This window comes from Colossoma macropomum, unplaced genomic scaffold (assembly GCF_904425465.1).
Source record: "Colossoma macropomum unplaced genomic scaffold, Colossoma_macropomum, whole genome shotgun sequence".
NCBI classification, from domain to species: domain Eukaryota; kingdom Metazoa; phylum Chordata; class Actinopteri; order Characiformes; family Serrasalmidae; genus Colossoma; species Colossoma macropomum.
Genome location: NW_023494793.1, coordinates 25,210,109 through 25,225,654, shown reverse-complemented (window position 1 = coordinate 25,225,654; position 15,546 = coordinate 25,210,109). Strand labels below are relative to the sequence as shown.

Below are 15,546 nucleotides of genomic sequence, written 5' to 3'. Positions count from 1 at the left end.
ATGTGTCTCAAAGTCTGAAAATCAGTGTGTAACACTAAGAACTGTCACGACTGAAACACAAATTTTCTGCAAAAGTCAACTTTTTGTGTTTCAATGAAAAATATGATGTTGTGTGCACAACTGTTCAAAGCTGCGTTTGCTAGTCATGTACTGCGTAGCGTTCTGCTCAAAATGACCTACCGAAACAGTCAGGACAAGAACATTTGGTAAAATTTTGGTAGTGTTATGGTTATTTTCTTAGTAACAACATGAAATGTTCAATCATTTGTTTTAATAAAATGATCCATACACACATTTCAAATTAAATGAAGCACTAAGCAAACAGTTCTTTAAATAAGCTGTAAACACTTTTAAGAGCATTTTACATGCACCCAAAGAAGCGTTAGCTTACCATGAGCATCCTTTTTTTTTCCCAAACCTCAAACATCTGAAGTTGTTTTCAGATTCCAACTTGGAAAATTCTGATTTCCTGCCTGTCACAAAGCAGAAATTACGGATGACTTTGCTAACTGACACCGACATCCACCAATCATATCAGTACACTGAAAACTGCAAACAAACAAACCAATAAAACAGGGCACAGACTGACGTTTTAGTCCCATTTATTGATTTTAACCAGCATGACTACCTTTACACAGACCGGGTCACCCTCTACAGAAAACAAAACAACACTTTTTCTGGGTTAGTTCAGCAGTAATACATCACTTAATAGCTAAACACATTTCTTTTTTTCCATTTAGTTTTTTTTTTTCCTTTTTTCTTTCCTAACCTCTTTAAAGTTCTACGTTTGTTTTCAGTTCTGTGTAAAAGTTTCCATGACTGAAGAAAAACATGCATATGACATTGAATTTGAGTTCTTTTTTTTGTTTTTTTTCCTTTGCCACTAATCATAATGCACGTTATTGATAAAGAGTACAGTACTGCAAGACATTTCAAATAAATACCAACATATGGATGAAGTCATTATTTCAATATAAAGGTATCAAACTCTCCTCGCGGATCAATACTGGAACACAATATGACCATGTCAATTTCGCACAGCTAGTTGAATATCACAACGCTATCGCTTCCAGCAAACAGAAAACCTCATTCTCCATGTAAATCAGCATTCTGAATTGCACTTGATTCAATTTCTTTCTTTTTTTTTTTTTGCTAGCATCCCAAATGTGCTAATTGCGTTTATGCCTCAACAAACCAGTTGTGACTTTCATGGCACTTTTGAAGCTTGTTGATGCAAAATGTTTTCTGTTTCCTGAAATCACAATGCATATAAAGATTATGTAAAAAAAAGTATTAAAAAAACAAAAACAGCAAACAAAAAGTGAGACTCAAAATGGACAAAATGAGGACTCGCGTTCACACATTTTTGTCAACAATACTATCGATACCACGTTACCTTCACCAAACAAAAGCTATAGATACACCAGTCTCCATCCGCGAAAAACGCCACACGGATGTGTGGTATCTCTCTCTCTCTCTTTTTTTTTTTTTGTTCATTATGAGGCAAAAAGATTCTGATTCCCACCACTTGATTAAAAAAAGACCTTTTGCTAAAACCCCTGAATTTGCTAATGGGATCGCTGATCTCAAGAATTCGCCGCAACTTCAATTTTATTCACCTAATGTCTTAGACTAACAAAACGCACTCTCGCAAAAACAGATGGCGTGTTTTTTTGCACTTATTGCTGCTTCTAAGCGTCCTCTGAAGTAAGAAATGCTTGGTCAATCGCCTTACCTTCAGGAGAGGGCAACAGAAAACCACAAAAACTAAAAGCTAGACTAGAATTCTCTCTTGAAATAATGAAAGGCACTACTGGTCAGAACGAAAAAAACAAAAAAACAAGAAGAAACAAAAATCAAACGGAGGGTGTGAAAGTGGGGACCGCACCCACCGCAACGACTCCTTTTGCCTTCTTTCCGATGTCGGTCCTTTTTTTTCCTTTTCGTATCAAACGTAAAAACGGTGTACCGAGACTTGGCACGATAAACAAAGAGAGAATGAGACCATTCCAATTTGGAATTGATTCGATTACACTTGCGGAGAATTCGTGAAGTCAGCGATCCCTTGAAAGCTTGAGTAAAGGAGGGCAGGAAGAAAAACAAAACCCACGCAGTTTTGTTGTCGCTCGTTTTGCTTTTCCCGAAGCCCACTTTACCGTGATAAGCCAGAACGTCGTCAAGTTTCTCCACGTTCACTTTGAACTATTCCTAAGAATAATAAATAGACAAAAAAAGCCCAGCATCTGACCACCCGGGATTTTGTTTCAGAATATGGCAGTAGAACAAATGTGACAAAATACAATAAAAACATTAAATGATCAGTATAAATGAAATATAAATGACAAATGCTTGTGGGTTCATTTCACAGAATACAACAGGACTGGTTTGCAATGTGAGTAGATTTGGATAAGTGAGTGAGTTTGATCTCTGTTCTTTGTACACAGAGCACATATATGGAAAAATCTATTACTATCAGTATATATGTGTAGTATATAGTATATACTTGAACTGACTCACAAACCAAAGCACTACAAACCTTCCCTAGATTAATAATAAAGCATTATACTCCTATATTAAAAGTGCACAGGTTAAATAAAATAAAATAAAAAAGAACAGGACAACTGCCTGTTAGTAGTGTCTATTAAACTCCTTTTTTCTAATTTAGGACAGCCAATCATGATTCTTATGGGCGGAGTTTTCATACTATGTGAGCACAGGCTTCCAACTAAAAAAGAAAGTGATAAAACATGACTTGTTGTTTACTACTTAATGAGGGTAAATCTATCCAGAAATCATTTTCAACTATTTTTTAGTCTTCCAGTGGCTTCCATTGGGCTAAAACTTTATGGCAGACTGAATTTGTCGGCAGTGATGGAATGTCGACTTCCCAGCTCAATTAGGGGCGGGCTGAACATTACTGCAAAATGGAAAAAACAAAGAAATAATAGAAATTAGGGTTGCTGTTAAATTTAGCCAACTTTAAAACGTGTAAATCAGAGGCATGCTGGCAGCATGTTAATCGAACGGTACAGAAACCAAACAAAAACTGGAATGCAGGTATTAGTTTGAGAGCAGGTTAGTCACCAGAAGCCGAAAGTAGTTGCTTTTGTGTAAGCAGAACTCGAGAAATCAGGAACAGTAAGCGCAGAAAGCCGCTGGCTCACAAGTATCAAAACCCCGCCCGTTTCTTGTTATAGCTCCACCCTCTCGGAAGCAGAAGTACAGCAAGTGGAACCTCAAGTGCCATGCAAATTAATAATAACCGGGCACCAGTTATGTGTAATAACCAATTATTGCATGCATCTTGTGTGGTGCCAACCAATGAGAAAGCAGAGTGGACTCAGAAGTGTGGACATTGACTTCACACAATGAAACATCATTGTTAATTTAGAATACTATAAAAATAAACATGACATTAATCAGTTATCTATGACAAAAAAGGAGAAAGTTCATTGAATCAATGTCCTCTGAGTCCATGAGAGACAAAAAAAAAAACAAACAGACAAAATGTACAAAGCTTATTTCCTAAACGCAATTCACAATTTCAGCCCGTTCACAAGAACCTGGGGAGCCTTTCCCCCCCTCATCTCTCCTCGTCTGACAACCTTTTGAAAGATCTAACACTTCTTCTTAAGCCTTCTGTGGCTAACAGGACGAATGAAGGAACAGAAATAGAGTGGTCAGATCCAAGCTGTGTGTGTGTTCATGTGAGTGAAGGTGTGCATGTGCGTCTGTGTGTGTGTGAGAGAAAGATGAGAGCGATAGCTTTGTGTCTGTTTAATACAGTACGTTATCTAAAGGCCTAACAAGGGCTTATATGCAGCACAGGCAAAGAAGCAGAGTTGAGGACTGAGGTTTGCTCTTCCTCTGGCTAGGAGGAAGCTCGGGTTTCACCTGAATAGGATCTTGTTAAGAATATACGTTTTATAAATTTGACAATTAAAAAAAAAACAAAAACAAAAAAAACTGATTTCCTCATCCGTCCTCAACCCTGCTTTTAATGTAATAAAGCTAAGTCAGTTTCATCACCAGCATTTATCATCGTCATCATCATCCACAAGATTATTAGTTTACTACAAGCCCCACCCTCTGTGTTTACTTTTAATCTAGCCTAGCATTAGCTTGCAACGTTAAAGCTTTTTTCGTTTGACAAAATGAGCCGGGTTCTCCTTCCACGGATTCCGAGGGACGTCTTGGAAACGAGACGTCTGGCATGTTTATCGTGAATAAGAATGATAAACGCCGCTCTCCGTTTCCTCAGTACGTTACTCGAGAGGAGGTATACGACAACGCTGTGGGAACGTTACCTGTCGTTATTTAAAGGGAGAGTGATGAGGCATGGGGAGCAAGCTGCTGACAATCTACAAGGAGAAAGGTGGCAGGAGAAGCAAGGAGAAGAGAAAGACGTTAGACATGACTGGAGTCAATGACGCACACATATAATAAACCTTACGGCTCACTTTTAGTAGCAAATGGAGTCGGGAGGGGGAAAAGGGAAAGCGCTAGCTTTCAGACACAAAGGACAGGGCTTTACACTGAGAAAATGAACAGTTGCTGATAGATATCAAGAGACAGGCACTTTTCTATGGTGATGTCTTGTTATTTTACTCGTTTTCATTTCGCTTTGTATGTTGTGCTCTTTTTTGGATTAGTTGGACCACCACCAATCAAAACTTTTCGTCCTTTTTTTTTTCTTTTAATCTGCCTTTTTGTGCGGCAAAGTGTGGAACCTGAGGCCCCTACCTAGAAGTGCACTTGAATTTGAGGGGAAAGGGTTGATTTGTCTTCCCTTTTCCTTCTTTATTTTCCAGTGTTATGGCTATAAAGGACCTTCTCCATGTTTGGGGGTACAGATCAGTGGAGAGAAACGTTCCTCTTTTTTAGCATGTAGAGCCCTGTTTCAGATGTGCTCGATATGGGGACGGAACTAGAGATGCTGGAACGTTTAAGAAAGACGGGAGATGTGTTTCTTCGCAGCCTAGAATCCGCTAGCAATTGCATGCAAGAGCCAAGAAATACGATCGGAATCTTGGCAAAGAGCTTGCCAATCTGCGAGAAAGAACAAATGAAATAAAAAAAACAAAACACCCCCTCCCGCCCACCTCTACTCGAGCGAGACAGGACTGAAATCGTCCTAAATTTGTTGGCGAACCCGTCTTTTTTTTAACTTTTGTATCGTTTTGATTCGTATCAAAAATACTTGTGGTTTCCCCCCTACTGTAAGAAGAGAAGGGGGAATTTGCATATTCATGAGTTTATTTTACAATGTAAACATTAGCCACCTGATTGGACAATGGGTTGCCGGGTTCAGGTTCTCCGAGGCAGGAGAGAGAGGGAAGGACAAAGAGGGCAGAAGGGACGGATTAGCTAGAAAGAGAGAGAAAAAAGGAGAAGGAAGTCTACTGAGTTGCGGAGGGCAGCTAGGTTTACGGTACAACCACAACACGACGCCCTCGTGGCTAGCTCCGACTAGCATGACTAGCGGTCGGGTCAGGAAACGCGCACACATTCGGATACGAAGCTGCCACTTTAGATACAGCACCATGAGTACAGAAGGAAACAAACTGCCCTCTGTGTGGGACAACAAAAAACAGGGTTTTGGCAGCTTTACGCCAGCGCTACCATATTAGCCATCTTCATTCGCATAGCTACTAGTACAATGGTAGGCATAACCACACACAGCCCTAAAGGACACACACACACACACACCATACAGGTCAGCAAAAGAGCGAGCGAGAGAGCGCATGTGAGTGGGGCTTTGTACACTGACTTAGTGCCGTTTTAGACACGCGCACACGAACAGCAGAAGCTTTTAGTCGCAGTAGATCTTGTACTTCTCGCTGCAGAACACCACGGGCGTTCCCAGAAGGCTGTTGGGCTCACCGCGACCCCCGCAGGTGGCCGTGAGGGTCGGACTTACATGGGACTGCTGGGCGGCGTTCTGGGCAGACCTGGCCCGGGACGACTTGGTGCGGCCGGCTCCACCGCGGCGGGACTGCTCGTGGTCGAACTCGAGGTCCTCCAGGCGCTGCGTGAGGGCCAGCTTCTGCTGGATGGCCATGCGGAGAAGAGAGTTCAGCGTCTTCTTCTCATCCTCGGCCGCCGCCAGCTGCCTCTGCATCTCATCCAGCTGAGTAACGTACTCGTCGCAGCTGGAGAGAGAAAGAGATTGAAGATACATTTGTTTATTACGTTTATTTGCCTTTTAATCTCTGCTCTAATTTTACTAAGGGAGAGAATTTACGATAATAAATTTACTAATTCATTAAATTATATTAAGAACTTAGCTCAGTACATATCCAGCTAACCTTAGCTCAGTTCCTGGCCAACACCAGTTGTCTATAAATGTTCTATATAATATCAGTTTACTTGACTTGATTAGCACTGCAGCAAAACCTCAGTGCAGCTACACCTTTAACTACTGTCCAGCAGAGGGCTCTGGAAACCATTTAGGCCAACCTAAAATCAAAATTGGCCTCTTTTTTACCCTTGTTTGTTAATGCCCTTGGCCATATTAAGCATTATTCATCATTTATTATCTTAAGATTATTATCTTGTTTTCCTGTAGTCTTTGATCAAAACCTATTGACTTATGAAAACACCTGAGCTTTGAATACGTCACCATGCACTAGCAGGTAAATTAAGGGTAACCAGTATTATGTTTCACCTCCTTCTCCTACGATCCCCACCTATCGTGGAGCTCAGAGACCCTCCCTGATAGCATATCACTGAAAAATACATCACAGTATGGAAGGAAAATGTGTTATGATATCCAATTCAAGTCTATCTAACAGTTACTCACATAGCCTGTGTAGCTCAATGTATGGACTAAATTAGTCACTTTTAAGGCTTTTTTCATTTAATGAATAAACGAACATGGGTGTGTATTGGTATAATGCTGTGTTATAAATCTAATACTCTGTTGTCATGATAAAATATCACACGGTCACTGAGAAACTTTACAGGAAGAGGCAAAGATGTTCTTTGTGTAAGTCAATGTAAAAGGTTTTTATTCCAAGTGATTTTGGAACATTTCAACTGGTCTGCGCTCAAATGAAAAACTAAATAAATAAAGAAATAATACAAATAATCCTTGAAAAAGGGGAGACTGTAATTACACACATCATGTACTCTGAATAAAAGCACAGTTGTTAATGAATTCCATTCACCACTTGTGACAGTCACACCACTAGATGGCACTCCTGAACTGTCGGCGCTCTACTCACTAAGCTCAACCTTTCAATGCTCCACACCCCATGATTCGCTTTTGCTAATTGTCAGTAGCATCTTAAGTCTATCACATCTTTTTTTTAATCATTTGAACTCACAAGTGCATGCAAGCAACCCCCAACACACTGCAAAAGACTGTCTAATCCTGTGATCTTCACCCGTTAGCCAAACATGCTATGCTAATATATGCACTGTGTATTTTAATGGGAAGACTGGATGGTTATGAATGACACAGATTCATAAGCAGTGATGAAGCCTCGCCTTTGAACAGAGTGTTAGCAATGGAGGGGTCTATAAATAGACAGTAATGAATGAATTGACACTCTCCATTTATCTCTACAGAGATACAGACGAGAGAGAAAAGGTGAGAAAATGAAGAAGAGAAATATGCTGTCCCTGGAGTGTGAATACAGCCTTTTATCATTTTTTATTCTCTGTATGCCTCAGCTTACAATCTCTCCTCGAGGTCTTCCTGACTGCTACCAGCATGTGGATTGTGTTTGACGGTCGTGCAGGTGTTGAAGTGCTCTCTACTTGTGTCAGTGTCTGTATCCCCCCAGCATGCTTAAAGAAATACTGCACTCAAATATGCTAACAGTAATGAATGAAAGTCAGCAGGGGGCAAATTTGCATTATGCAGATTAGCCCATGCTAGTGAACTACTATTAGCATTTATTTATAATAGTACTGATTTCCTTTTACATGTCCCATATCCTACATTTTTATTGTTTTTTCCTTCCACAGATCACTTCTGACATTTTTATCCCTTAGAATTGAACAGGCTGTTTTTTCGTTACTGTGTCTTTAAGACTGATTCTGTTCTGATTGGCTGTAAATCAAAAAGCAGGCTGGGATGAAACTCTCCAGCTTACTTCAGTGTGAGTGGGTGTGCATAAACAGCTGTAGGTTGAATAGTGGGATATACGTAGAAGTGTTGGTTTTTGTGACATCACAAAACAGGTTGATTTTAAAGTTTAGTTTCCATACATAGCCTGGAGACTGAATGATACATTTTGAAACTTAAGCAGTATTGTTACACCGCTCCAAACCTTTTTGGGTAACACTTTACTTAGACCTTGCGACACAACATTGACACAACCATGCCATAAATGTGTCATAGAAGATGTCATATGCTGTCATGAGTTGTCAGAAGGGACATAATAAAGACAGTGTCATGTTACTATTACTGGTAATTGTCATGACGGTCATAAGGTCATGAAGGCTAACTGGAGTACTCCTAAAAATCAGCATGTGACCAAAGGTGGGTAGAGTAGCCTAAATGACTCAAGTAAAAGTACCTTCCCGAAAAGTCATCTTGAGTACAAGTGCAAAAGTATCAGGTCCAAAAAATGACTTAGGTACTGAGGTACTTATAGAACTGGCATGAAACATGTTTGTAAATCCAGCAACTATCAGCATGAAAACTAAAGATTTTTAGGTTGCATTCTTCTCTTTTTGGGCTTCTTTTGGTCCAAAACAAAATGCTAAAGCTCTAAAGTCAGAGGTGTGATCAATAACAACGCTGCACAGATGTTGTCACCAACAAAACATCCCAAGACATAGTGAATAAATATGAATGGCAAAAATGTAACTGAGTAAAAAGCAGATTAATTTACTTCTTAACATTCTTGAGTAGATGTAAAAGTATTACGACTCAAAAATACTCAGGAGAGTGAAAATCCATCAATATTATACTTACAAGCACTTGAATGTAAATGTAACTAGTTACTACCCACCTCTGCATGTGCCATAAGCTGGCATTACATTAAACCTTATGACATCTGTCACGACAATTACTAGTAATGGTAATGTGATCTGTCAGGACTACTTATGTCAACATATGACATCTGCCATAACATGTTTATGTCAATGTTATGTAGCAGAGTTCGAGTCATTTCTGTCCCTGGCTGTAGACAACAGAACATGTAAGGACTCCTCTGTGATATACCACACCTTGGTAATTATTTTAAATTGTTACTCCTTTGCCTTGAGCTCTGCTTGACAAAACGTGTAGCCTATCTTTACCAATTGCCCAAGATGGAGCATCAAAGCCTCCACTCCTACTTGCCTCTAGCAGTTCTAAAGTTATTTAACGGACAAAGGATCTAAGGCAGTTGACATGTAGAGGCAAGGAAACTGATAGAACAATCACTGTGAACTGGTACACAAATAAAAGCCTTTGCTATGTTTTGCATGTTGTGTTCAGATTTAAGGCTTCAACCTAATTATAAGAATACACCGTGGTACCCTCAGCGCCCACTTTATTAGAAACTCCTAGTTTGTGTTTATACATGCTGGCCACATTATAAGGCCCACTAAATAGGTGTACAATTACAGACTGCAGTGCATCTGTATTTCATCAGCCACCCTATACCCTAATCTTCACTGGTCAGTTTCTGACCACATGACTACTTCAGACCAGGCTTTATGTGGGTGGTGGACCATTCTCAGCATACCACTGATACTGACATGGTAGCAGCACAGTGCACTCCCAGAAAAAAAGGTACGAAAATGTCACTGGGGTGGTACCCCTCTTGTTACTGGGGTGGTACATCTCAGTACCTTCAGCCAGGGAGTATAATAGTACCATATCCCACTGAAATTATATATTTTTAAGTTAACTCCACACACCACATTTCAACCTCCAATCATTTTATTATCATGTCCTTTTTTGAATTTTTTTTTTTTTTTCTGACAGTGCAGTGTGTGTGGTGCTGGTACAAGTGTATCAAGCACAGCAATGTTGCTGAATATTTTTTTAGTCATTGCTAGGCCGAGAGTGATAGACGGCTACAAGATCAGTTGATCAGAGGAGGGTGGATGCTGTACTCTGCCAGGTATGATCAGCAATTTCACAAAAAAAGCTGGTTTGTGTCAGTTTTGGGCTTCATTTGTATGCCTGTGTACCTCCACTACAAATGCATAAGAACGTTTTCTTGAACATGTTATGCTATCATTCAAGTTCCAGCTGAGATGATGCAAATGTGGTCAGTAATCAGACACAAAGGCCAATGAACATGTCTGATTTAAGCAATAACATCTGGAAGAGTGGGCAGGGTAAACAAGTATGAGCCAATAGCATTAATGTTTAATGAACTGTTCTGTTCAAGGCTTGCTGTTATTGGCTACCAGTGAGTGCGTGTTCAGGATGCTATTGGCTGTTAAGAGTTTTATTGACTGCCTTACAGCCATTTCCCACGGGGACGAACTTTGACCTAGCCTTGGTCTAGACGACCCAAACACACACCCTCTCTTGTTTGTGTGTGTTTGTGAATGAAAATGACAGTCAGCATGAGTGTGTGTGAGGGTGTGTGTTCTAGTAGTCCTGGCCATACAGACACACACACTGACAATAGAGATCAGTGAAGCTCCATTAGCCCCAGTGTTCCCTTGGGAAACCTTCGTTCAAAAGACGCTAGAGTTCAAATGGGGGTGGGCAGATTTTCCCGGGAAAAGTGGGAGGTGGGGCGGCAAGAGGGGGTTCTTCTTTGTGCGTGTGTGTGCGCGTGTGAGAAAGTGGTAGAGAGAGAGAGATACACATAAAGTGGAGCAGCACCAAGGGGGTGGGTGGGGTTATATTGTGAGGCACGGACCCCCATTCAACCCACAGAAAGGAGCTGCACGTCTACAAGGGATTTAAATGCACACAAACCCTCTCAGCTGTTCACAGGCAACATGGGAAAGTGGCATGGTCCAGAGATGGAGAAACAGAAGAGGAGATGAAAAGAAGGAACAAAAAGAAGAAAGAAAGAAATAAAGAAAGAAAGGAAGAAAGAAAGAAAGCTCATGTGCTCACCATGAAAAGAAAGTTTGAGCATATTACTTAAGTGTAACACAAATAGCTGACTCTCTTAAAAGCTGAAGTTAGATTCTCACAGGGTCAGCTTTTCACACATAGAACTGTAAATGTTCAAAGCTGATGCAGAAAAAAGTCATTCAGAGTGGTCTGATGTAAAGTGCTCCATCATAGAGAAAATTCGAGTAAGTATTGTTACAGTGGTGGTGATAGGAACCAGGTATCTCAACAGTTAATACCTCTGTAAGCCCCCTTCACAGAGAGTTATTACAAGAAATGGTTATGACTTCGCTGACTGATGCCTGAGACATTGTTTTTACAATAGTATGACAGATTTTAGCCCCAAGAAAGTTATGTTTAAGATTTGCCACTGTTTTACCATCACCATTACATATATAAACTCAAGGACACATGTAGGTTCCTTGGTGGTTTTGGACAGTAAACAAAATGGATATATTTGCATTGTGGACATCGCAATCCCTAGTTTCTATCAACACCACTGTACAGACATTTGAGTTGATAATCTGAGTTGGAGTTATGAACTAGATGTCTTTTCAGTAGTGGTGATAGAATGAAGCATTTGTCAACAAAGACTTTTTGTTATTATTATTATAAATAAATTATTAATATATTATTATTATTATAAAAAGAAAAAGAAGGAAAAAATAAGTAGAAACTCAATCACACTAACAAGCCTTCATGTGTAAAAGAGTGCATGTGAACAGGAAGCAGACAGGGGTCACTATACTGGAGTTCAAATTTATTTTTTTCCATTTTGAGGGCAAGACAAGTCCAGGCAAGTCTGAAAAATGGACGGATATCTAACGCACACACACAGCGTCCTCCGTATGTCACCCCCATCCTGCACCTCAAATCTGTAGTGCTCTTAAAATACTGCATGGGATAAGAGCTAAACCAAATCTCCACATCTTCATTCTTCATTCAGTTCTTCTGTAGTGTTACAGAATTATTAGCATGATAAAACCCCTTCAATTAAACCAGCCCAGCATCCTCACAGCATCATCCACTGATCTTCTATCAGCGCTTAATGAATCTCCATCACCAGGTCAGCAGTGAGAACTGATTCTAGAACAGTACATGTTTAGAATGTACACACTGGGGTGGTGGGAAATTAGGCTCTGCCTGCTGTCTGAAAATCCACTAATTAGCATAGCAATACCAGGCCCCTCCTTTATTGGGTCTATGTAAAGCTTTCATATGCTAAAACAAGCCAATCAGTGGCTTTGCCATTCATTGTTTTGACATGAGGCTCAGATGGGGTTATGAGAAATCTACTCTGGAAAAATGGACTGAGAGGGCATGTGGAGAAGTGCGTGCGATGTGTGTACATGACTGTGAATGCAGTATGAAATGATGCCTAGATACGGCTAGTTAGTGCCTATTTAAAGTAACACTTTATTTGAAGGCTATCCACATGGGGGCTTTACAGTGCACTGAATAACAGCAATGCTTAAACATCTCTCATATAAAAAATTTGATGAAGTAAAAGACTTTGGATTTACATAAGGGCCCTTAAACTAATGTGAAAGACGTTTGTTCCATTTGTAGCACAAAATGTCTTCAAACAAGTGGAAAATGATCACTTCAGTTTGATGGCATTAAAATCTTTCCTAAAAGTGATTTAAAGACCTAAAAGTTCTTCACAGTTTTGACTGCTAACATTATTATATGAAATAAATTGTCTATCACTTTGGTTGGTAACACCTAGAAGGGCAGCATTCGTATGGTTACATTAACCTACACAAGCCTTTCATGACAGCTGGCATAAAGCTACATAACCATTTTGAAAGGCTTTTTCCAATAAGTGTCAATTTTAAAAAGCTACTTTTGTCAACTTTGATGTCAAGTGGGGATAGCTTTTTGCTGATATTAGGTTGTGTCATAACACGTCTGGGGGTGAAATAACATAACACGTTAAATCATCTGACTTTGTAGCTCAGTGTATTTTTGTATGTCTATATTATATGTCTACATTTTTGTATAATAGTGATTATTTGACATAACTTGAGAAGTGAGGCTGGCTGCAAAACTGAACAAAAGGTGAGCACAACGCCACTCTGTGGCCACTCTTACAGAGCTATGAACATTTTCTTTGACTCTTAAATGGAGTATCATATTTATTCCTATAACACCTTTATGAATCACTATGGCAATGCCATGACATTGAATAGTTTGGACACTCCTGGTCAATGTTTTGAAAATAAGTTCATACCTTCTACAGCAGTGGTCACCAACCCTAGTCCTGGAGATCTACCTTCCTGCAGAGTTTAGTTCCAACTGCAATCTGCTTCTTCTACTCCAGCTAGTTCATTTCTTCAGAAGTTCTTGATTGGCTGGATCAAATGCAGTAATGTAGGTACAGGGAGGGGGCAGCATGTTAGATGCAGGGTTAAACTAAACTCTGCAGGATAGCAGAACTCCAGACTTCTCCAGGGTGGTGACCACTGCTCTACAGGGAACAAACTTAAATATAGCATTTCTTTTGCAAATTTCAGTGCACTTTTTCTATTTCCTTTCTACGGGAAAAAAGTAACAGTAATTGTGCATAAAAATGTGCAAATATGAGTGTAGAGGATGTGTTTTTAGTTTGAAAATCAACAAAACATATCATTTCACCAGGGGTACCCAAACTTTTGCATATGACTATGTGAATTTACTCTGGCCCTTAAATAAGGTAAGGCTTATGTAGGCAGTCATGTAGCCTTATGAACGCTGCCCTTAAGTGTTACCCTTTAGTTTAAAGGCCCTTCTGTCAGTACAATGTCATTTACTCATAAAACATCTTGATGAACATTTTCTTGATGTGAATATTGACAAATGCTATTGTAATTCTATTCATAAATACTGAAGTATGGCTTTTTAAATGTTATTCAATGCTTATGCATGTGTTATGATGTTCCTATGTAGGCGGCCTTTAAATAAAGTGTTACCAAATAAGCTAACTTATAGCCTACTTGAAGCCTATGTAAGAGTGTAGTGGGGTGTGTGTACCTTAGCTCTCCCCACCAAAATAGACACTTCCTTCCTGTATTGATTGTACACTTCAGTCCTTGTCTGTTTAACTGATAACACACAGCACTCCAGGAAAGAGCCCTCTCTCTCTCTCTCACACACATTATCAGACTGATAATGGTTAACAATAGCAGCTACTGTGGCTCTGAGGTCCAAAGCAATATCAGATTCTGTGGACTGTCTTAGGATGGCGGTTGTCATAACAACAGCATTCAAATAGGTGACTGTGTCTGGAGATAACATACCATCCTGCTACCATTCATCACAGAACATTAGCTCATACCAAAACTATTATCATCAATAAAACTAGGCCTGTGACGGTAACAGAGTCCACTCATTCTTGTAACCTTGTAGAAAATAACTGTGGTAAATGGGTAAACAGGACTTTACTTTTCCTTTCTTTAATTTTCAGATCATCCCATACACTTAAGTGGAAAATGATGCCATGTGAACTGAGTCTTAATCTTTGTAATACAAAAGAAGATAATAAAGCGCATTTTAGTAAAAGTTGTAGTTGTAGTATATAGTGATCTTTAATTTGGCCACAAAACTGTAATTAATCTAGTAAGAAAGAACGGAATATTGAATGTTACACAGACTTCACCGTCTGGGAGTTTGTGGCTGCTTAGCTGAGCCCTTTGTGCCTTCTTCTATAAAGCAATTTTGCCTGAGGCCGTTTGAAACAACCCATTTCGCCTGATGAATGAGAGCCGAGACATGTTTTTACTCTTATTCTTCCCCGAGACCCAAGTCGTTTTTCAGTCTGAAACCTGATGTGCGTTCTGAGGACATCCTAAAATGTACATCGTGCCACAGAGGCGGTATTTTGTACAGGCATGATATCTGCCTGGAGCACAGGGTGCATTCAACCAGCACAGCTGTGTTAATGTGTACAAATACTAGGGGAAAATCTACATGAAATGAAGCACGGATACCACTTTCTTAATCAAAACCTCTAAGCCAATAGCTTTAAATGTAATAAATGCTCTTACTCACTCCCCTTTGCTAGAAAAATATTGGTGTTGACCATTACTGGTACATGCTAGTACTCTTTCCAACCACACTGCTATTTTATCAAAGAACAAGTAAGGGAAGTTAATGGACTGACCGCAGCTCATGGATATAAAGTTACAAGACAGCTGCAAACAGCCTTTATGATCAGATACAGATATAGAATTACTAGACAGATTGCTTGAGAGAGTTGAGCAGGGGGGATAGCAGAGCCATCTTCATGAGTAAGACACAGCAAAACAACACATACTCAATATATAGTACTGCCCACTGAATGTAGGGACATAATTTCAGGCTATCAGAAGGATTATAGTTAGATGCTCGGACTACATCTGGTAAATATGAGGGCAACGTTTCAAAAGGTTCATCTGGTAAGACAAACAACTGAATGAATTTCCACATATCTCTCCAATCTGGATAGACGTCAGAACACAATACAGATAACATAGCTGTACTGTGGCATTCTTAACCCTTTA

The 15,546-nt window shown here is 39.7% G+C and overlaps 1 protein-coding gene across 2 annotated transcripts in view; it reads right to left on the bottom strand.

The window, feature by feature from the left end:
- Nucleotides 1-585: 585 nt before the first annotated feature.
- Nucleotides 586-15,546, bottom strand: part of zgc:171572 (protein bicaudal D homolog 2) — a 73,253-nt gene continuing 58,292 nt past the window's right edge. Inside the window, exons 9-10 of one of the 2 annotated variants that reach the window (XM_036578933.1) lie at nucleotides 5,921-6,152; nucleotides 586-2,917 (exon numbers count right to left, since the gene is read on the bottom strand). In XM_036578933.1, the coding sequence (XP_036434826.1) occupies nucleotides 2,915-2,917; nucleotides 5,921-6,152 (235 nt within the window). In that variant the 3' untranslated portion in view covers nucleotides 586-2,914. Of the gene's footprint in view, nucleotides 6,153-15,546 lie in introns of both variants that reach the window. The other variant, XM_036578932.1, reaches the window with a different exon arrangement.